Raw genomic sequence first — 24,042 nt, 5'->3', positions numbered from 1 at the left:
ACATGCAATGGCCTCACTCACCTGTCTAGCTTCAGTAGTGCAATGTCTGTCCCGCCAGGTCCCAGGATCAGTTTCTCCAGGTTACGCTCCTGCTTGGACGCTTCATTTGCTCTCTCTGTATGGGTTCCCAATAACACCATGTAGGCAGATGGCCTCTTTGATCTGACACACACACAGGAAGATGTACTTGTATGTAATCCATAATTAGGACCTCACAGTAAACAATACTAAACAGTCATGCTGCTTTTCTGTTGTGTAGGAGGCTAACACTCAGCCACTATCAATTTTCCCTCTAATCTGCATGTGTGCGCGGGCGCATTTCTAGCCATCTTTGAAAAGCTAGTCAGGTAAAGAGCTTTTTTTATGTCTTAAAGGGGCAGTGTTGTATTTTGAGACCGTCTTGAATAAGCACATTTGCTGCTACTGTAGGCTGAATGATAAAACAGCTATTTCCATGTTAAAATGTTATGGGATGCATTTTTCTCCATTGTTTTTGATGGTAGGCCACTCTGGTAGGCCTACATTATGATCAAATAGCCACAGTAGCCTACTTGGCCACTGTTAAAACTGTAACTTAAAGCTGGTACAGCCTCAGTGCTCACAGTAAACGCGTGCTGGAAGTTGCACAGAATTTTTACAATGTTCAAGTTTGCGCTCAGCAGACCTTTTTTGAGGGAACATTGGCCACTACTACAGAGTATGTACAGCTGCCCTTCTTGTTGGTATAGGTTTAGTCAGTAATAAGCCTCATGACAACTGAGTTGATATGGGCACTGATGAGGGCTGCTCTCTCACCTCTCCAGGCAGTGGGCAGCGGTGAGGACCCACTGAGGGGCGATCAGAGTTGCTCCACAGAAATGGATGCCAGTGCTGCAGAGGGACGGACAGAAGAGTAACTGAGTAAGTTCTCCAAGAGATATTGTTTTTTCTTATTGTATAGAGGTATCAATATATTAATGAGATTCATGAAAGGGAATGGGATACTATCCTCCATACTTGGTCCTTAGGCTGATCTGCCAGGGCCATGAGTGGGGTTTGGATACACAGCCTCCAACGATGCGACCGAAACACCTCATGGGCTTTGTAACAGGCTGCCCACATTTCAAGCCAGCTGGAGACCAGAAATACCGTTTTATTTCTGCATTCCACAATGTAGACCAGATATAGCAGATGTACATACAGTAACCACATACAGTAAATCTGGATAAAACAATTGTGTTAAAACAACAGGGGGGGTGCACAATTTTGGGTGCACAATTTTATTTTATGGGTCTAGAATAAAAAAGTAATTTAATGGTAAAAATGAATGACCTTTTAATGTGGCATGAACACAACCATTCATGATGCTTTCATCTGATTGAACAAAACAAATCACTTCAAAAAGTAGGCTACCTGTGCATGTTCCTCCACTCCAGAATAATGGAAACGCTACTTGGTGAATGGAAATAGACATCTGTTTACAAACACCAAAAAAGTGTGCCTAATGACATTCAGTGATCGCCATTGATTGGGCCTACAGTACATTCATTGATGCGTCTTGGTGACAAATATACTTTTTTTGTAGCCTGTAAAGTCAGGACACCTGAAATGGGGCTGAAAATGTCCCAGGGAAAACGGGATGGTCACCCTAACACACAGGGTCAACTTACTACACTAGGCTACAATGTGTAGGCCAATTACTATGACCTTTAAATAGGGCTTCCGGTAGCCAGTGATGTAGTGGTAAAAAAATCGGTGGATAAACTCTTTGCCAGTCACGGTGAAAAATATAACGCTCCCTATACTTTCAATGCATTTTTCTGAAAAAGGTGGGTAAACTGCGTTTAGTTGCGTTTACCCTCCGCTAGGCCTATACCACCCCCGGTAGCCTACCCTCTCAGCCAAGACAATTTTACACACATGAACACACGCAGAACAGGTAGCCTACATTCAATAAAATACACGAGTTGAATCAAAACATGTTTACATCTTAGTTCATGAGTTGTCCGTAATTCATGAGTTGAATGCATAGATCGTGTGACATAAAACACTACCTTTCTTTCCTTACATTAATGACATTTATGACATTGTTATTTGTCATTATTAAGCATTTAACAATTGAATTAGAACATTGAGCTTAAATCCAGCACGATTCCTGGATCTTGGAGATCTCGGAAAATGCGCTGTAAGTGTAACAATGCCTACATAAAATGTAATTATGTTTCGCCATGAAAACAGTTCTCATGGGCACACAAATCCAAAATAATGTAGGCCTATGGCATTGCAAAATGGAATGCTTCTAACAGAAAGAGTCAACTATAGGCCTACTGTCATTAATGTTGGATGGATTGGATGCACATTGGTGTCTAGCTGTGTCACGATCGTCTAAGGAGGAGGACCAATGCGCAGCGTTGAAGGTGAACATATTTATTTAGAGAATGATCACACGATCAAAACAACAGACGATAACGTGATGTCTACGGTTGAACACAAACCAAATAAGAACAAGAAACCACAATGAATGAGTGCCAAACGGCTACCTAAGTATGACTCCCAATCAGAGACAACGAGCTACAGCCGTCTCTGATTGGGAGCCACCCTGGCCAACATAGAAAAGCAAAACTAGACCCACAACCTACAACACAAAACATAGAAACTAACACCCTGGCTCAACATACGAGAGTCCCCCGAGCCAGGGCGTGACAGTACCCCCCCTAAAGGCGCGGACTCCGACCGCGCCAACCAAACACAACAGGGGAGGGACCGGGTGGGCACTCCGCCTAGGCGGCGGATCCGGCTCCGGGCATGATCCCCACTCGCTCTCTAACCCCCCAAAGTACCCCTGGTCCGGTCTGGCCCTGCTGACCGGAGCTGGACTGCACACTGGTGGAGCGGATTGCTCTAGCTCCGGCGTGAAGCAGCTGACCCGTGCCGAACCAGGCACCAGTGGAACAGGCCCGGGCTGTGCCGGACTGACGACGCACACCACTGGCTTGGTGTGGGGAGCAGGGACGGGCCGAGCCGGGCTGACGAAGCGCACCACTGACTTGGTGCGGGGAGCAGGAACGGGCCGAGCCGGGCTGACGAAGCGCACCACTGACTTGGTGCGGGGAGCAGGAACGGGCCGAGCCGGGCTGACGAAGCGCACCACTGACTTGGTGCGGGGAGCAGGAACGGGCCGAGCCGGGCTGACGAAGCGCACCACTGACTTGGTGCGGGGAGCAGGACGGGCCGAGCCGGGCTGACGAAGCGCACCACTGACTTGGTGCGGGGAGCAGGAACAGACCGGACCGTACTGGGGACACACACCACTGGCCCTACACCGGGATCTGGAACGGGCCGGACCGGACTGGTAACACACCCCAGTACCTCTCGCCGTGCCTCTCCACCTTCCATCCCCTCTTCGACCAGTGGCCCCCGTAACCTGGCGGCCTCCTCTGCCAACCCGCTGGACCGCTCTATCGTGGCCTCCTGCTGCCCCGACGTCGTGAGCCCCCCCCTAAACATTTTCTGGGGGTCTCTCCTCCCCGTGGGCCAGGCCTCTATAGTTCTCGCCCAACTCTCGCTCTTCTGTCTCCAACTCCCGCTATTCAGGTCCTCAATGGGCTTGACCCAGTCGAAGCTCTTCCTCCATTGTTCCCAAGTCCACTCTCTCTGCTCTTCACTCGGCTTGACCCAGTCGAGGCTGCCACGGAGATCTGCTAGGGATCTCCCTGGCGATGGCTCCTCGACTCGCTGCTTGGTCCAGTTGTGGTGGTTTCTTCTGTCACGATCGTCTAAGGAGGAGGACCAATGCGCAGCGTTGAAGGTGAACATATTTATTTAGAGAATGATCACACGATCAAAACAACAGACGATAACGTGATGTCTACGGTTGAACACAAACCAAATAAGAACAAGAAACCACAATGAATGAGTGCCAAACAGCTACCTAATTATGACTCCCAATCAGAGACAACGAGCTACAGCCGTCTCTGATTGGGAGCCACCCTGGCCAACATAGAAAAGCAAAACTAGACCCACAACCTACAACACAAAACATAGAAACTAACACCCTGGCTCAACATACGAGAGTCCCCCGAGCCAGGGCGTGACAAGCTGCAGGACAGTTGTCTAGTGATATTGTCGACCATCATCAGCTGATCCAGGAAAGAAAACAAATGTTGATAAAAAAGAATAAAGCTAAATAAATGTATTCTGGCCAGGACAGCACAGAGAACACCAGTACCCGCAATGAGCGCTCTAAACAGCTGACTGACAAAAGCAAACAATGATAAATCAATGGATAAATGTTCTGAATTGGAATAAAGGCTGTTTTTTTATCAAGGGTGCATGGCAAACAAATGGTGAAAATGAGCAAGTACAAAGGAAAATCTATGCATTTAAAGGAGCTCAGCTGTGGCCAAAATTCAACACTACTGAGTGCACAGTGCTGTGGACATGGAGGTTTGTGCAGCCACGTAGAAATAAATGGTTTAAACCATGACAAAGAGGTGGGGGTGTTTGTTCAATTTGGAAGCTATTATTTTAATATTTACCACCGTAAAACATATTTACCACTGCATTTTAAACAAATAGGAGAATGGTTAAATTAGCATTATTATACACCCCCCAAAGTTTGACTTTTGTTGTATTTGGGAGAACTCATGTCTCATTCAGGGAAGCTGAGCCCCCCCTGGCTCTCCCATAATTCGCACCCTGCTCACAGTAGTCTACATACCGCAATCTGGGATTTGGCAGTAGTCCCATTTCTGGCTTCTGTCTGTGGTGTAGCACCATGGTCCATTCACGTCATTGTCAGGGTTTCTACAATTCTACCAGTGAAAAGGGGCGCTGAATAAATTGAAGTACATCTTCCCAAATGTCTGTCATATGAAATACTTTTGCAGTATCGTCTGACATTATTTAAATATGTCTTATAAGAAGATTCCTTGAACTTACATTGGACTCCAGGCCTTTGTCAGGGTGGGATTCAGGGGTGAAGCTGATGTGCTGATGGGGGCTCTGGGCGCTCCAACTCTGACAGGTGACACCCAACATGGTCATGGAAGTAGGACCCCTGTATGTCCCCCCGTTGCCCACCTTGCAATCTGAAAGCCACAGTCAACAGAAAACAATATCACGGATCAATTTCTACCCTCAACACTGACAATGTAGGGTGAGTGAATGAATGCTGAACTAAATTCTAATCTAGGTAGTGTTTTCAGTAGTTAATTATTTAAAATGTTTTCCCATGTAGCGAAATGGTAAGAAATGTGACTGTTCCTGGTGCAAATACAATGTCCTATCCCGGAGCTCGAGTAAATGACATTACTAAGCTGCTCCCGAATGTACTACGTCAGGACATGGAAATCCATTCTATCGTAGTCAATGGGGGTTTTAATGACATTATGAAGGGCAGCTCTGATCAGTTGAAACTGGATTTTAAAGAGCTGATTGACTCTCTGCTAGACACCAACAAAAGACCCATCATATCTGGCCCTGTGCCCTCTCTGAATCGTGGCATTGAACGCTTTAGCAGGATTCTTTCTCTTCACAACTGGCTACGTGATTATTGCAGCTCAATGGGTGTAACGTTTGTTGACAATTTCGATACCTTTTGGAAACAAAACACGTTTGGCTTGCGAAAGTATTCATTAATTTTTCCTATTTTGGTGCCTTACAAACTGGAATTAAAATTGTGTTTTTGAGGGTTTGTCTCATTTGATTTACACAACATGCCTACCACTTTGAAGATGCAAAATATTTTTTATTGTGAAACAAACAACAAATCAGACAAAAAAACGGAAAACTTGAGCGTGCATAACTATTCGGTCCCCCCAAAGCCAATACTTTGTAGAGCCACCTTTTGCAGCAATTACAGCTGCAAGTCTCTTGGGGTATGTCTCTATAAGCTTGGCACATCTAGCCACTGGGATTTTTGCCCATTCTTCAAGGCAAAACTGCTCCAGCTCCTTCAAGTTGGATGGGTTCCGCTGGTGTACAGCAATTTTTAAGTCATACCACAGATTCTCAATTGGATTGAGGTCTGGGCTTTGACTAGGCCATTCCAAGACATTTAAATGTTTGCCCTTAAACCACTCAAGTGTTGCTTTCGCAGTATGCTTAGGGTCATTGTCCTGCTGGAAGGTGAACCTCCATCCCAGTCTCAAATCTCTGGAAGACTGAAACAGGTTTCCTCAAGAATTTCCCTGTATTTAGCGGCATCCATCATTCCTTCAATTCTGACCAGTTTCCCAGTCCCTGTCAATGAAAAACATCCCCACAGCATGATGCTGCCTCCACCATGCTTCACTGTGGCGATGGTGTTCTCGGGGTTATGAGAGGTGTTGGGTTTGCGCCAGACATAGCGTTTTCCTTGATGGCCAAAAAGCTAAATTTTAGTCTCATCTGACCAGAGTACGTTCTTCCATGTTGGGGAGTCTCCCACATGCCTTTTGGCGAATACTAAACGTTTACTTATTTTTCTCTTTAAGCAATGGCTTTTTTTCTGGTCACTCTTCCGTAAAGCCCAGCTCTGTGGAGTGTACGGCTTAAAGTGGTCCTATGGACAGATACTCCAATCTCCGCTGTGGAGCTTTGCAGCTCCTTCAGGGTTATCTTTGGTCTCTTTGTTGCCTCTCTGATTAATGCCCTCCGTGACTGGTCCGTGAGTTTTGGTGGGTGGCCCTCTCTTGGCAGGTTTGTTGTGGTGCCACTTTCCATTTTTTAATAATGGATTTAATGGTGCTCCGTGGGATGTTCAGAGATATTTTCTTTATAACCCAACCCTGATCTGTACTTCTCCACAACTTTGTCCCTGACTTGTTTGGAGAGCTCCTTGGTCTTCATGTTGCCGCTTGCTTGGTGGTGCCCCTTGCTTAGTGGTGTTGCAGACTCTGGGGCCTTTCAGAACAGGTGTATATATATTGAGATCATGTGACAGATCATGTGACACTTAGATTGCACACAGGTGGACTTCATTTAGCTAATTATGTGACTTCTGAAGGTAATTGTTTGCACCAGATCTTATTTAGGGGCTTCATAGCAAAGGGGGTGAATACATATGCACGCACCACTTTTTCGTTATTTATTTTTTAGAATTTTCTGAAACAAGTAATTTTTTTTCATTCCACTTCACCAATTTTGACTATTTTGTGTATGTCCATTACATTAAATCCAAATAAAAATCAATTTAAATTACAGGTTGTAATGCAACAAAATAGGAAAAACGCCAAGGGGGATGAATACTTCTGCAAGGCACTGTATAAGGAGGATGGGATCCACCCAAATCATTTGGGTTTCTGGATCCTTTCACAGCATTATAGGGCTGTGTTGAGACAATGACTTATCAATGACCCAAGCCTAGCTCAGCTAATCCCTACCATTGTGACGCAGTTGTCATAATGCTTCAGCAAATGTACATTACACCAGGGGCTTTGGTAGACACAATGTAAGTAACCTAATTTATGTCCCTCTAACTGCCCTGAATGCCTCTGCTAATCCTACAGCTATTGTATGCAGTAATCATGTGCGTATGAACCAGATTTATACTGTTAGAACTGAGGCGGTGTGCCCTAGGAGGAAGTCCACTGTGTGCAGCTCACTCTGCACTAACATAAAAAACATGATTATATCTACTTCTGCTAAGCTTCCCAGTAAAGTAATGAAATCAAGTAAGCATCCCAGAAGAAAAGTGCTCAAAATAGCCCACGTTAACATACAGTATAGAGAGAGTGGATCTTTGTTCTGGAGTTAGGAAGTTGGAAGAGGCAGGGCTATGTCTGTTATAACTAACCATGGTACCATATTAAATATATTATATGAACTCCCCATGAAAAGTGTCTAAGTACATCCTTACATTTGTAATCACTTGATACCCTAGAAACTCATCATAACAGAGAGAAAGGATAAATTATTCATCTATATGTTATTCCAGTTTAGAGTCCATTGATAATGTTGATTGAGGAATGAGGAATGTTAAATTGGAAATGTATAAAGTGGATTGAGGTTTACAGGATTGAAGATGTGGAAAGAAGACTATCTCAGTAGATCAGATAGCTCCCCAAGTGACCAGGGAAAAGCTTGGGGTTCATCTGACTGCGCATGGATGACGAAGACAGACGTTTTTGTTATTTTTATATTAATGTGACCAGATTATAATATCCATGTAACTTAGTAATGGTTATGGATCTTTGTATTTGTGGGGATGATGTCATGATGGTCACAATTTATTTATATGGATGTTTTCTTGGTAGCATGTCTAAGATGATGGGTCAGTTATTTAGCATAGGTTAGGATCTAGTCAGACATATACTACTGATTGGGAATATTGTGTTTTATATGAATTGTTGGGGGTTAAGTAATCTTACTTACCACAAAATAAGAAAAAAAAAGTGGATTGTAATGATGTCATGTCATAGTATTGTGTGGACCAGGGGGAGAGTTAGTAGATAAGTGGTTTGCTGCCACGGAGTCTACATTCCGTTATGTCAAAGGAGATTACTGAGGTTGATCTTAGAATAATTGATGGACAGGATATACTGACAGGGGTAAAGGGTAATAACATCAAAGAATGGGAGTGCCCATGGAGGTTTACCAGATGCTCGTGGAGAGACTTGTAACAGAGTGTATGTATAGAGAGAGTGGATCTTAGTTCTGGAGTTAGGAAGTTGGAAGAGGCAGGGCTATGTCTGTTATAACTAACCATGGTACCATATTAAATATCTTATATGAACTCCCCATCAAAAGTGTCTAAGTACAGTGAGGGAAAAAAGTATTTGATCCCCTGCTGATTTTGTACATTTGCCCACTGACAAAGACATTATCAGTCTATAATTTGAATGGTAGGTTTATTTGAACAGTGAGAGCCAGAATAACAAAACAAAAATCCAGGAAAACGCATGTCAAAAATGTTATAAATTGATTTGCATTTTAATGAGGGAAATAAGTATTTGACCCCTCTGCAAAACATGACTTAGTACTTGGTGGCAAAACCCTTGTTGGCAATCACAGAGGTCAGACGTTTCTTGTAGTTGGCCACCAGGTTTGCACACATCTCAGGAGGGATTTTGTCCCACTCCTCTTTGCAGATCTTCTCCAAGTCATTAAGGTTTCGAGGCTGACGTTTGGCAACTCAAACCTTCAGCTCCCTCCACAGATTTTCTATGGCATTAAGGTCTGGAGACTGGCTAGGCCACTCCAGGACCTTAATGTGCTTCTTCTTGAGCCACTCCTTTGTTGCCTTGGCCGTGTGTTTTGGGTCATTGTCATGCTGGAATACCCATCCACTACCCATTTTCAATGCCCTGGCTGAGGGAAGGAGGTTCTCACCCAAGATTTGACGGTACATGGCCCCGTCCATCGTCCCTTTGATGCGGTGAAGTTGTCCTGTCCCCTTAGCAGAAAAACACCCCCAAAGCATAATGTTTCCACCTCCATGTTTGACGGTGGGGATGGTGTTCTTGGGGTCATAGGCAGCATTCCTCCTCCTCCAAACACGGCGAGTTGAGTTGATGCCAAAGAGCTCGATTTTGGTCTCATCTGACCACAACACTTTCACCCAGTTCTCCTCTGAATCATTCAGATGTTCATTGGCAAACTTCAGAAGGGCCTGTATATGTGCTTTCTTGAGCAGGGGGACCTTGCGGGCGCTGCAGGATTTCAGTCCTTCATGGCGTAATATGTTACCAATTGTTTTCTTGGTGACTATGGTCCCAGCTGCCTTGAGATCATTGACAATATCCTCCCGTGTAGTTCTGGGCTGATTCCTCACCGTTCTCATGATCATTGCAACTCCACGAGGTGAGATCTTGCATGGAGCCCCAGGCCGAGGGAGATTGACAGTTATTTTGTGTTTCTTCCATTTGCGAATAATCGCACCAACTGTTGTCATCTTCTCACCAAGTTGCTTGGCGATGGTCTTGTAGCCCATTCCAGCCTTGTGTAGGTCTATAATCTTGTCCCTGACATCCTTGTAGAGCTCTTTGGTCTTGGCCATGGTGGAGAGTTTGGAATCTGATTGATTGATTGCTTCTGTGGACAGGTGTCTTTTATACAGGTAACAAGCTGAGATTAGGAGCACTCCCTTTAAGAGTGTGCTCCTAATCTCAGCTCGTTACCTGTATAAAAGACACCTGGGAGCCAGAAATCTTTCTGATTGAGAAGGGGTCAAATACTTATTTCCCTCATTAAAATGCAAATCAATTTATAAAATTTTTGACATGCGTTTTTCTGGATTTTTGTTGTTGTTATTCTGTCTCTCACTGTTAAAATAAACCTACCATTAACATTATAGACTGATCATTTCTTTGTCAGTGGGCAAATGTACAAAATCAGCAGGGGATCAAATACTTTTTTCCCTCACTGTACATCCTTACATTCGTAATCACTTGATACCCTAGAAACTCATCATAACAGTGTATCTGTAACTTTCTCACTCATCATTATTCACGATTCATTCAGGATCATCTGTTATCATGGTAGCATCCACATTAATGTAGAAGTGTTTAGAATCATATTCTATTCTTATTTACAATAAAAGTGACTACAAAATGACTCACTATATTATTTACCATTAATTCCTATTGGGCACAAAATAATCTTAAACACAACCAAAACAAACAGCAAATGCATCCAACAAGTTTGTACAGTCCCAAGCTTAATGTAGTCATTGCGTGCTAGGAATACGGGACCAAAATACTTAACGTTTTACTACTTTAATATACATTTAAGTGAATACTTTTAGTCCCCAAAAATGGGGGGACTATGTACAAAAAGTGTTGTAATTTCTAAACGGTACACCCGATATAGATTTTAAAAAAAACTCAAATTAAAGCTGACAGTCTGCATTTTAACCTCATAATCATTGTATCAATTCAAATCCAAATTGCTGGAGTGCAGAGCCAAAGCAACAAAATATGTGTCACTGTCGCAATACTTTTGGAGATCACTGTATATTTTCAAAGTAGCTTCCCCAACACTGATGAAAGGATGGATGGATTACCTCTGCTGTTGTCTGAGGGTGTCTGGGAGGGTGCTGGCTTGGGCTGGTCATGTTTGTCAGGCTTGGGAGTAGGCTTGGGAGCAGGCTTGGGAGCAGTTGGGCATTTATCCACACTGCAGAACTCCCAACGAACAGAGGGTTCAGTGGTGTAACACCATGGAGCACGGTCGCCATCAGGGTTCCTACACAGGTTTCTTCTCAAATCGCTGTGAAACACATGTAAAAGACATAATGTCCTCAGACACTGCAGATTACATATTACATTGTTTGGCTTTTAATGACCAGATAGTAGAAGACAGAGATAGAGCTAGAGATATACATTTCCCACTGGGCACAAACATCAGTTCAACATCTAGTTTTGATTTACATTTGATTTACACAATGGATTTAGTGTCACACCAGCCTTCGCTTTGGTTCCCCCTCCTGTCCAGCTCAGGCATTCGGTGTCGCCGGCCTTCTAGCTGCTGCCGAACCTACTGCTGGAAAACGCCCTTCACTCATCAACCCTGGACTTGTCTCGTCATCATTACACACACCTGGTTCCAATCCCCACTATCACTATTTACTCCCTCTGCCATTTGTCTTTGTCGTCATTGTAAATGTTACTTGTGTTCCTGAGAGGTATCTCTCCTACTATTTCCTGAGTACTTTATATTTTGCACTTTGGGTTTATGAAGATATATTTTGAGCACAACAGCGTTTGGGTTTCTTCCCGCTTTGATCTATGGTGCTTAAATAAATTCAGTAGTTCTAAACCTGCAACAACCTCCTGCCTACTTCTCTCTACACCTGTGACAGAATGACCGACCCAAGAAAACAGGAAGCAGCAGGACATCCTGCCAACTGCAGGCTACACTACCACCTTCCCAGCTCCCCGTGGTCGTTCCAGCCACCCCACCACCATCTACATCACCCGGTCCGATCAGCAACGTCCACCTGCTCCTCCCGGAGTGGTTTAACGGCACCCCAGCTCACTGTAGGGGGTTTCTCCTGAAGTGTGACCTCCACCTTGCCCGTCATGCCAGGACGGCCTCCGAGAGGGACAAGGTGGCCTTGGTGATCTCGGTGCTGACAGGCCGGGCTCTGGAGTGGGCGCACGCCGTCTGGGAGAGGGACGGTCCAGAAGTGCATTGCTATGAGCGCTTCACCCAACTCTTCCGTGTCGTCTTCGACCACCCACAGAGGGCCAAGAGAGCGGTCCAGGACAGCGTCGGAGTACGCTCCGGACGGTGGCTGCGTCCACTGGCTGGAACGACCAGGCCCTGTTGACGGTTTTCCGCAGCAGGCTACAGGAAGACATCCAGACCAAGCAGGCCTGTCGCGATAAAGACCTCACGCTGGAACAGCTCATCGCCATGGCCATCCACCTGGATAATCTCCTGCGTGCCCGTCGTCGCCCATCCCGGGGGTTCGGGTTTCTCCCAGGAACCTCCAGTGAGACTGAGCCCATGGAGGTGGGCACGACGCACCTTCCCCCTGCGGAATGTCAACGCTGCCGTCAACAGGGTCTCTGCTCCTACTGCGGGGAGTCGGACCACCCCTGGAATACCTGTCCCAGAAGGAGAACCAGGCGAGGAAGCGACAGGCCGAGGAGCGCTCCTACACCTTCCCAGGTAGGCGTGGACGTGCCTTGCTCCTCTCTGTCCACACAGCCCGTCCTCCTCCCTGTCACCTTCCCTGACTATCATGGTCCCCCACTGAGTCCTTCCCTAGTGGACTCAGGTGCTGCAGGCAATTTCCTAGACCAGTCTGTGGCCTTATCATTACGCATTCCTCTAGTCCCTTTACAACCCCCTATCCCAGTCCATGCCCTAGACAACCGTCCCCTAGGAACAGGACTGGTGCACCAGACCACGATTCCCATTTCCCTCACAGTTAATCACAACCACCACGAACGCATCACTTTCCTCATCTTAGACTCTCCTGCACACCCCGTAGTTTTAGGTTTCCCCTGGCTACGGTTGCATTACCCCAGTTTATCATGGACAGAGAGGAGGTTGTTGGGTTGGTCGCAGGAGTGTCAGGGGAGGTGTTTCTCTGTGTCAATCTGTGCCAATTCCGTGGAAAGTCCGGACCAGGCCACCCACGTCCCTATCCCAGAGGAATACCGGGACCTACAGGTGGCCTCTGCATGACACAGAGGATCGGAGGAAGAAAGTGACACCCATTATCCCCTGTCCCGCATTATAGGCTCCTGCTCCTGCTCCTCCGCCCTCACCTGCCCACTACGTGCCCTCTGATGTGCGGGACTGTCTCCTCGCCTGGGCACACACAGCAGCTGTGTCGGGGCACCCGGGTATAGCCCGTACTATCGACTGTCTCTCCGCCAAGTACTGGTGGCCCACCTTGACCCGGGACGTCCGGGTTTACGTCTCTTCCTGCTCCACCTGCACACAGAGCAAGACACCTAGACACCTAGACACCTCCCCTATGGCAAACTCCACCCACTGCCGGTTCCACAACGACCCTGGTCCCATCTCTCGGTGGACGTTGTCACAGACTTTCCCCCCTCGGAGGGGCACACCACCATCCTGGTCGTTGTGGACCAGTTTTCCAAAGCCTGTCATTTTATTCCTCTGCCTGGTCTCCCGACGGCCCTGCAGACCACAGAGGCTCTCTTCTCTCACGTCTTCCGGCCATTTGTCTTTGTCGGTCATTGTAAATGTTACTTGTGTTCCTGAGAGGTATCTCTCCTACTATTTCCTGAGTACTTTATATTTTGCACTTTGGGTTCGCCCTTTGCCTTTTTGTTAATGAAGATATATTTTGAGCACAACATCGTTTGGGTTTCGTCCCGCTTTGATCTATGGTGCTTAAATAAATTCAGTAGTTCTAAACCTGTGACTGCCTCCTGCCTACTCCTCTCTACACCTGTGAAATTTAGGTCAAAAGTTGGGTGAAAAAATACAAAATGCCCTTACGTTGATGACTTTTTGCAAATCCAATCAGTTTTCCACATTGCTTCAATGTCATCACATAGATTTTTTGGGGTTGAAATGACGTGGAAACCACATTGATTCAACCAGTTTTTGCCCAGTGGGTAGAGATTATATTTGACTATGCTCTAGGCCTCACGCTTTAGGGAAGGCCTGCGGTGTCTTATTGTGACTGTGAGGTGTCATCGAGCTCCAGGCCTGGCATTTCTTCCCACTGATGGTCTCTGTCACCATACCACGATAGTCAGTCCCGTTGCCCACATAGCAGTCTTCCTCAGCTGGAGGGGGCGCTGCGTAATCTGAGTTTTAAAAACAATATCACCCATGTCAACCAAATTAAATATACATTTTGGTGAAAAATGTAGGCTGTATGGATTGGTAGTGGATTACATGAGTTTCGCTACATAGTTAGTAAGTAGCGACTGTAGCACTTGGGAAAGCTCTATATACAGTGGGGGAAAAAAGTATTTAGTCAGCCACCAATTGTGCAAGTTCTCCCACTTAAAAAGATGAGAGAGGCCTGTAATTTTCATCATAGGTACACGTCAACTATGACAGACAAAATGAGAAAAAAAATCCAGAAAATCACATTGTAGGATCTTTAATGAATTTATTTGCAAATTATGGTGGAAAATAAGTATTTGGTCAATAACAAAAGTTTCTCAATAATTTGTTATATACCCTTTGTTGGCAATGACACAGGTCAAACGTTTTCTGTAAGTCTTCACAAGGTTTTCACACACTGTTGCTGGTATTTTGGCCCATTCCTCCATGCAGTTCTCCTCTAGAGCAGTGATGTTTTGGGGCTGTCGCTGGGCAACACAGACTTTCAACTCCCTCCAAAGATTTTCTATGGGGTTGAGATCTGGAGACTGGCTAGGCCACTCCAGGACCTTGAAATGCTTCTTACGAAGCCACTCCTTCGTTGCCCGGGCGGTGTGTTTTGGATCATTGTCATGCTGAAAGACCCAGCCACATTTCATCTTCAATGCCCTTGCTGATGGAAGGAGGTTTTCACTCAAAATCTCACGATACATGGCCCCATTCATTCTTTCCTTTACACGGATCAGTCGTCCTGGTCCCTTTGCAGAAAAACAGCCCCAAAGCATGATGTTTCCACCCCCATGCTTCACAGTAGGTATGGTGTTCTTTGGATGCAACTCAGCATTCTTTGTCCTCCAAACACGACGAGATGAATTTTTACCAAAAAGTTCTATTTTGGTTTCATCTGACCATATGACATTCTCCCAATCCTCTTCTGGATCATCCAAATGCACTCTAGCAAACTTCAGACGGGCCTGGTCATGTACTGGCTTAAGCAGGGGGACACGTCTGCACTGCAGGATTTGAGTCCCTGGCGGCGTAGTGTGTTACTGATGGTAGGCTTTGTTACTTTGGTCCCAGCTCTCTGCAGGTCATTCACTAGGTCCCCCCGTGTGGTTCTGGGATTTTTGCTCACCGTTCTTGTGATCATTTTGACCCCACGGGGTGAGATCTTGCGTGGAGCCCCAGATCGAGGGAGATTATCAGTGGTCTTGTATGTCTTCCATTTCCTAATAATTGCTCCCACAGTTGATTTCTTCAAACCAAGCTGCTTACCTATTGCAGATTCAGTCTTGCCAGCCTGGTGCAGGTCTACAATTTTGTTTCTGATGTCCTTTGACAGCTCTTTGGTCTTGGCCATAGTGGAGTTTGGAGTGTGACTGTTTGAGGTTGTGGACAGGTGTCTTTTATACTGATAACAAGTTCAAACAGGTGCCATTAATACAGGTAACGAGTGGAGGACAGAGGAGCCTCTTAAAGAAGAAGTTACAGGTCTGTGAGAGCCAGAAATCTTGCTTGTTTGTAGGTGACCAAATACTTATTTTCCACCATAATTTGCAAATAAATTCATTAAAAATCCTACAATGTGATTCTCTGGAAAAAAAATTCTCAATTTGTCTGTCATAGTTGATGTGTACCTATGATGAAAATTACAGGCCTCTCTCATCTTTTTAAGTGGGAGAACGTGCACAATTGGTGGCTGACTAAATACTTTTTTCCCCCACTGTAAATCCAATGCATTATCATCATCATCATGATGCAGTGTAAAGTGACCTGGTCCAGGAACATCTCCACAGCTAGGCACCTTGCAGTACTCCCAGCGTGTCTCTGGGTCTGTAGTAAAGCACCAGGGCATCTTCTCATTGTCTGGGTTCCTGCAATAGTTCAGTTCCAGGCCTCTGACAGGAACACAAACAACCACACATATTGGTTAAATCACAGTCAGTCTGTATCTATAAGACATTAAAACACTGATCGACTGCACTGAGAAAAGCAATGCTCGGTTCTTGCTTGAGTAAAAACAAGTTGCCCAATCTCATGGGTTGATCTTACTTGCATGGGTAGTTGTCTGGAGTTCTGTTGTGCTGTTGGGGCGTCTGAGTTGCCCAGAGCTGACAGGCTTTCCCAGATGCTGTCACGCCGATGGTTCCCCTGTAGGCACTGCCGTCGCCTGTGGCACAAGTGAGCTCCTCCACCACCTTGGGAGGCTCAGAGGCTAGGGGAGAGGGAGAGAGTGAGGAGAACTCCCTGGGAGTTTGTAAACTCATGCTTTAATTAAATTGTCTATTTTTATGTGAAAGAGCAGGGGAACGAGGGGCCATGGGAGACAAATGAGATAAAAGATGAAGGGAATGAATGGGGCTAGTAGGGACATGATGGGCAGACGGGGGAGAGATCCAGGGTACGAAAGCCATAGACAATATACTAGTAATAGTGTTGTATATCTATGATGATAGCTCACTGCAGCGAGGGATGGAGCAGAAGTCCCAGCGTTTGGAGGGGCTGGTGGTGAAACACCAGGGTCTGGGGTCTCCGTCTGGGTTCCTACAGTAATTCTCCTCCAGGTACTTCTCAGGGAGACTGGAGAGACAGGGAGGGGAGGGGATGGGGGGGATAGGCAGAAAGAGAAATACACAGAGAAAGGGACACAGGAAGAGGGAAAGAGAGCAAGATGAAGGATCACATGGTTAGACATATACAGTAAGCTCAAAAGTATTGGGACAGTGACACATTTTTTGATATTTGTGCGTCTAACTTTCTCACTCATCATTATTCACGATTCATTCAGGATTATCCATAATCATAGTAGCATCCACATTAATGTAGAATTTTTCCCAATACTTTTTGTCCCCTAAAATGGGATAATGTACAAAAAGTGCTGTAATTTCTAAATGGTGCTGGAGTACAGAGCCAAAACAACAACAAATGTGTCACTTTCCCAATAGTTTTGAGCTCACTGTATAACAAAGATATTAGAGAGAGAGAGAGAGAGAGAGAGAGAGAGAGAGAGCGAGAGAGAGAGAGAGAGAGAGAGAGAGAGAGAGAGAGAGAGAGAGAGAGAGAGAGAAAAAAAGGCTATTACGCGCTGGGAATGTAGCCGTGGTTGTGAGGTTTCTGGACGTCCCAGTGCTGGCAGGTGTAGCCATTCTCAGTGGTGGAGATCTTTCCCCTGTAGTTCTTACCACTGCAGTGCATACATTCCTCTGTGGGCCAAACAACAGCACTTTAGAAATAAAACACTTCCAAATTACACTTAATGCATTTTTTTAGGTGAACTGTCATGATGAGTGAGTGACTAAAAAAGGTAGTCAACTCTTTGTTTGAATATAGATTGTATTTTAGTGGTTTTGAAATCTTAACTTTTGTGCAAACATGACACCAGCTGTTTCATAAGCTTATTGGGAGTGGGGACATAACAAGATATTGAGGGTACCGCTGCAGTTCTGGACGTTGCAGGTCTCCCATCTGGTGTCAGGGTCTGTGGTGTAACACCAGGGGCCTTTGCTGTCCCCATCAGGGTTTCTGCAGAAGTTGGACTCCAGGTCGGCTTTGGGGTGTGTTGACGGAGTCATGCTGTTAGAGACGTTCACAAAGATAACGTGAATTACCTTCAGCTGCTAAGAAATCTAACCTCACAAGTTACTTAAAGAGATTGAACAGGATCTTAAGCACTTACAAATTTGTAACATATTGTATGATTATTATTTATTTTTTTGCAGGACGTGGTTTCATTTGGCCCTCCCAAGTTTTCTGAGCAAAAAAAAAAGTGTTTTAAAATGTTTATTGTTGGACATAAAAGACTGTAAAAACACCAGCAAATCAGCTCCAAGTGATTTTAATTTAGGAAATCTGTTCCAAAGTATTCTCACGCATTGTAGAGAGATATATGTCTCCCGAGTGGCGCAGTGGTCAAAGGCACTGCATCGCAGTGCTAGCTGTGCCGCTAGAGATCCTGGTTCGAATCCAGTCTCTGTCATAGCCGGCCGCGACCGGGAGACGCATGGGGCGGCGCACAATTGGCCCAGGGTAGGGGAGGGAATGGCTGGCAGGGATGTAGAGCATGGCGTTTGCAATGCCAGGGTTGTGGGTTTTTTATACTGGGGGGCCAGTATAAAAAATTAAAAAAATTATGTATGCACTCACTAACTGTAAGTCGCTCTGGATAAGAGCGTCTGCTAAATGACGTAAATGTAATGTAAAATGTAGGGTTGCAAAGCTACCGACAATTTACCAAAGTTACCGGAATCTTCAGTCATTTTGGTATTTAACAGAAAATATATGGCAATCTATCCTAACTTTGGTAATTTATACTTGAGTAACTTCAAAAATGTGTATTTATATAAAGTATTCATTTTTTTTGTATATCTGTATCCATATTGTCCACGAGTTTCTAGTAGATAGACCATATGGTTCAAGAGAAAATAGCCTAATTAACGAAAAAAGCATCTAATCAACAATGGCATAATTTTCAAATAACTCTGCAACTGTTCCAACTATTGACTTTTTTCACAACTGCCACCAGTTTGATGCCAAAACATTGACAACAAATACATATTGACATAGTAAAATAAATCAAAGTGTGTTAAGGATATTTCATGCTGAAACCCTCATATATATGGTATTCACTAAGTTGATGGTTTATATTTAAGATACTGTTTTACAGCTTTGTCATTCTATATATATATTTTTTGTGTCATCTTATTTAATTACTTCATATGTTTTACATAGAGGGCCAGAGATAATCTGAAGTACCCAAAAGGGCCACTAGACTTCTTGTGATAGATTACATAAAATCTATCACAGATACAAAAGATACAAAAATTCTGGTTGTTTACTGGTAAACTTTGAAAGTTTCCAGTAATATACCCTCCCTTTGCAACCCTAGATATCCTGTATGTGATCGTCTACAAACGTAAGCAAGGTTTGAAGTTATTTTATCAAATATTATATCTGTTTGGGCTTCTTGCGGTTATTTTGCAGTCTACAAATTATTTGTAATTATGTTCCACTACTTTCAAAACTACTGGCAAAAATTATACAAAACCTTTACAATGCATCTTTTAATCTGCTGGTAGTCCATGTTATGTCAATAAAATACTTAATAGGAATATGAGAAATATTGTACAAGGCAGGGCCGGTATTATGGGCGGGCTTTAGGGGGCCTGGCCCGCTCTACCATACCTCCTTGGTTTATTTTTATTTTTGTATTTTTTATTTCACCTTTATTTAACCAGGTAAGCCAGTTGAGAACAAGTTCTCATTTACAACTGCGACCTGGCCAAGATAAAGCAAAGCAGTGCGATAAAAACAACAACACAGAGTTACATATGGGGTAAAAAATCATAAAGTCAAAAAATACAACAGAAAATATATATACAGTGTGTGCAAATGTAGCAAGTTATGGAGGTAAGGCAATAAATAGGCTATAATGCAAAATAATTACAATTAGTATTAACACTGGAATGCTAAATGTGCAAGAGATTATGTGCAAATAGAGATACTGGGGTGCAAAAGAGCAAAATAAATAACAATATAGGGATGAGGTAGTTGGGTGGGCTAATTTCAGATGGGCTGTGTACAGGTGCAGTGATCGGTAAGGTGCTCTGACAACTGATGCTTAAAGTTAGTGAGGGAGATAAGAGTCTCCAGCTTCAGAGATCTTTGCAATTCGTTCCAGTCATTGGCAGCAGAGAACTGGAAGGAATGGCGGCCAAAGGAGGTGTTGGCTTTGGGGATGACCAGTGAGATATACCTGCTGGAGCGCAGACTACGGGTGGGTGCTGCTATGGTGACCAATGAGCTAAGATAAGGCGGGGATTTGCCTAGCAGTGATTTATAGATGGCCTGGAGCCAGTGGGTTTGACGACGAACATGTAGTGAGGACCAGCCAACAAGAGCGTACAGGTCACAGTGGTGGGTAGTGTATGGGGCTTTGGAGACAAAACGGATGGCACTGTGATAGACTACATCCAATTTGCTGAGTAGAGTGTTGGAGGCTATTTTGTAAATGACATTGCCGAAGTCAAGGATCGGTAGGATAGTCAGTTTTACGAGGGCATGTTTGGCAGCATGAGTGAAGGAGGCTTTGTTGCGAAATAGGAAGCCGATTCTAGATTTAACTTTGGATTGGAGATTCTTAATGTGAGTCTGGAAGGAGAGTTTACAGTCTAACCAGACACCTAGGTATTTGTAGTTGTCCACATACTCTAGGTCAGACCCGTTCGAGAGTAGTGATTCTAGTCGGGTGGGCGGGTGCCAGCAGCGTTCGATTGAAGAGCATGCATTTAGTTTTACTAGTGTTTAAGAGCAGTTGGAGGCTACTGAAGAAGTGTTGTATGGCATTGAAGCTCGTTTGGAGGTTTGTTAACACAGTGTCCAATGAAGGGCCAGATGTAAACAAAATGGTGTCGTCTGCGTGGAGGTGGATCTGAGAGTCACCAGCAGCAAGAGCGACATCATTGATATACACAGAGAAAAGAGTCGGCCCAAGAATTGAACCCTGTGGCACCCCCATAGAGACTGCCATAGGTCCAGACAACAGGCCCTCCGATTTGACACATTGAACTCTATCTGAGAAGTAGTTGGTGAACCAGGAGAGGCAGTCATTTGAGAAACCAAGGCTATTTAGTCTGCCAATAAGAATGCGGTGGTTGACAGAGTCGAAAGCCTTGGCCAGGTCGATGAAGACGGCTGCACAGTACTGTCTATTATCGATTGCGGTTATAATATCGTTTAGGACCTTGAGCGTGGCTGAAGTGCACCCATGACCAGCTCGGAAACCGGATTGCATAGCGGAGAAGGTACGGTGGGATTCGAAATGGTCGGTGATCTGTTTGTTAACTTGGCTTTCAAATACTTTCGAAAGACAGGGCAGGATGGAAATAGGTCTGTAACAGTTTGGATCTAGAGTGTCACCCCCTTTGAAGAGGGGGATGACCGCGGCAGCTTTCCAATCTCGGGGGATCTCAGACGTTACGAAAGAGAGGTTGAACAGGCTAGTAATAGGGGTTGCGACAATTTCGGCGGCTAGTTTTAGAAAGAAAGGGTCCAGATTGTCTAGCCCAGCTGATTTGTAGGGGTCCAGATTTTGCAGCTCTTTCAGAACATCAGCTGTCTGAATTTGTGTGAAGGAGAAGTGGGGGGGGCATGGGCAAGTTGCAGCGGAGGGTGCAGAGTTGGTGGCCGGGGTAGTGGTAGCCAGGTGGAAAGCATGGCCAGCCGTAGCAAAATGCTTGTTGAAATTCTCGATTATTGTAGATTTATCGGTGGTGATAGTGTTTCCTAGCCTCAGTGCAGTGGGCAGCTGGTTTGATAATATATTGATAATATTGATAATTTATTTGACCGAAACGTGCGCCAACAGGAAGACGCATCAATCTCAGTTAAAGCATCGAAACGAGCGAAACAGCGCCGCTGTCTCAGTATGTGTTGATCAGTCATCTGATGCTGTCTGGACCAAAAGAGTATAGCATGTCATACTATTTCTGTCCAGAGAGCATCAGATACAGTACATGGGCTACATATAGAGGGGCGCTGTTTCGCTCGCTCTGCTGCTTTGTCCGGTGATATAGTTTCAGCAGAGTCTGTCCAGTATAATCTCAATGCGTTTCTTTGGGAATAATATGCAGACATAAGCTTCCTGCCTTTGGGACAAAGACTCCCATTGTTATGGCGGAGACATGAGCATCTCGCCATTATATACAGATCTCTGGTTTCAGGCTCTTGCGAGTTGGAAATGAAAGTTGGCGGGTGCACAGTGCATTGTTAGCATGCTAGGTTGCAGGGTTGCCCGAAAGTAAATACATGTTTTGCCATAGCTATACAATTACTCCTGTCTAAATAAAATAATTGAAAAAACTTCACCAGGGAGCATGACTTAGCCACAGAGGTTAATTATCTTATAGATTTTTTTTTTGCTGTGGATTGTTTCAAATCACAAATGTGTTTGGGAAGCCCGCGATTTGGGTAGTGCTCGTGGCAATAGGTCTAGCTGATTGAGTTGCGGCTGTCAGTGAAAAGCGTCTAAAATCTGTGTTAAGATCATGTGTTTAGAGTATAACGGGCACTTCGTCCCCCCCTCATTCTGAAATTGCATTTTTGCCCCCCCCCAGTTTTATCATTGGAATGTGATACAAAACCAGGCAACGGTGTGCTTTAAGACCATGCGAACGCCTCCGAGCAGTCAGGTAGGCTGTTTGGATATTTATCCGACTGGATAAAAAAAACTTTTAAAAACTCTGAGGGCCCGGAATAGGCTAGTATATACAATGTTGCAAGTTCGCTAGCGACAGCTTCAGGATGGACCAAGTGATGGTTTGATGAAATGTTGCACTTCACTAGCAATAGCTCAAGTCAAGACAGATAGAAAGGGAGGCAGACAGGCGGAGTAGAAAGATTAATGTGATTGAAAGAACCAAAATTTTCATCAGGATATTTTCTACTGTTTTTATTTGTTGGCTTTAGGCCTATTTATTGTACATAGTTGATGATGGAAGTTATAGGCCTACTCAGGGGCGCAACTTTGGTTTTAGACACTCCAAACAGCCTACCCGACCGCTCGGAGGCATCCACATGGTCCTAAAGCACACCCTTGACTCGTTTTGTATTACATTCCAATGATAAAACTGGGGGGGACAAAAATGCAATTTTAGAGTGAAGTTGCGCCCCTGGGTCTACTGCAGCATCTCTGAGTTCTATGCTCTCATTTCTTTAGCCGCCAATGAATCACAGTGTATCAATGTGTCCAAATGGCAGAGGCTAGAGCTCTCGCAAGAGTTGAATTTTAACTTTTAGATTTTTATAATTTTACTTCAGATTTTTATGATTACCCACGTGACAATAATTTTGAGAAAGGAAAACGTTATTATTGAAATTAAACTGTTCCACGAAAATGCGCATATACAAATAATCATAACTGGCACACAGATTGGTAGAAATGGTAGGATAAATTGTAGGCCTAAGTTTCCCTAAATCTCACGAGCTGCCTATGGTCTTTACTATTACAGCCATAAAAACAATTGTGAGCGCGCAAGCACGTGCACACATAGGAAGTCCCGTGAGAAAAATCAGAGGCCTGTCCAACTGATTAGTTCTGGCGCCAGATCTGGTACAAGGTGTGGCGGAGCATACTTTGGCTTTTGTGGATATTTTGATGCCCATCTCTGGCAAGTCTTCCCAGAGATTGTTTTGGACTTTGTTCCTCTGTAGTCCATACCGATTCCATTTACACACTCCTTCAAGTACTCTGTAAAGACAGAGAATAAGATGTCTCAACAGTAGTAGGTGGGTTGCTTTTTAGTAATCTTCTTGGGTAATTAAAAAGCATCATCAGGCTTTTACTATCTGAGATGTTGTCAGATATGGTCAGTATGGAATTTGAAATACCCTATGTGCCTCCCACTGAAGGACTGATTGGACTCTCTTGTTTAGATAACCTGCTTCAACTCTTCGGTTTGTTTACTGACACAGTCCAATCCTCTTACCAAAAATAATGTTGACAAATACAATCACATGAAACTCAATTGTATTCTAATATTTGTAATACATTATGTATTCATGATGATGAGATGCATATTTACTGTATGAAATGAATGAGAGCCCTTCAGGTCTACAGATGTAGGATCTAAATTTGAACCAGTTTGCTACAGCAGGACAATAATCCTGTAGCAACAGGAAATGGGAATTATTATGTGGATTATAATTAATGGACATTTTTGTAGAGGGTTGATACATTTTTCATAAGAGAAAATCTCCTGTAACAGGGTAATCAAATTAAGATCCTACATCTGTAGCTACTTATCAAGAAAAGTCAGAAACACA

The 24,042-nt window shown here is 44.4% G+C and overlaps 1 protein-coding gene across 1 annotated transcript in view; it reads right to left on the bottom strand.

The window, feature by feature from the left end:
* The window catches only part of LOC311108158 (apolipoprotein(a)-like), a 61,780-nt gene that overhangs the window by 36,593 nt on the left and 1,145 nt on the right, over positions 1-24,042 (bottom strand). The window contains exons 4-16 of the mRNA XM_084150783.1: positions 23,353-23,467; positions 17,657-17,796; positions 17,306-17,426; positions 16,685-16,803; positions 16,276-16,438; positions 15,997-16,121; positions 14,039-14,198; positions 10,964-11,169; positions 4,921-5,069; positions 4,700-4,793; positions 997-1,111; positions 796-870; positions 22-162 (exon numbers count right to left, since the gene is read on the bottom strand). Coding sequence (XP_084006909.1) covers positions 22-162; positions 796-870; positions 997-1,111; positions 4,700-4,793; positions 4,921-5,069; positions 10,964-11,169; positions 14,039-14,198; positions 15,997-16,121; positions 16,276-16,438; positions 16,685-16,803; positions 17,306-17,426; positions 17,657-17,796; positions 23,353-23,467 — 1,723 coding nt within the window. The remainder of the gene's footprint in view (positions 1-21; positions 163-795; positions 871-996; positions 1,112-4,699; positions 4,794-4,920; positions 5,070-10,963; positions 11,170-14,038; positions 14,199-15,996; positions 16,122-16,275; positions 16,439-16,684; positions 16,804-17,305; positions 17,427-17,656; positions 17,797-23,352; positions 23,468-24,042) is intronic.

The sequence above is a fragment of the Coregonus lavaretus genome (assembly GCF_964263955.1).
Source record: "Coregonus lavaretus genome assembly, chromosome: 33".
Taxonomy (NCBI): Eukaryota; Metazoa; Chordata; class Actinopteri; order Salmoniformes; family Salmonidae; genus Coregonus; species Coregonus lavaretus.
This window is presented reverse-complemented; position numbering and strand designations above follow the sequence as displayed.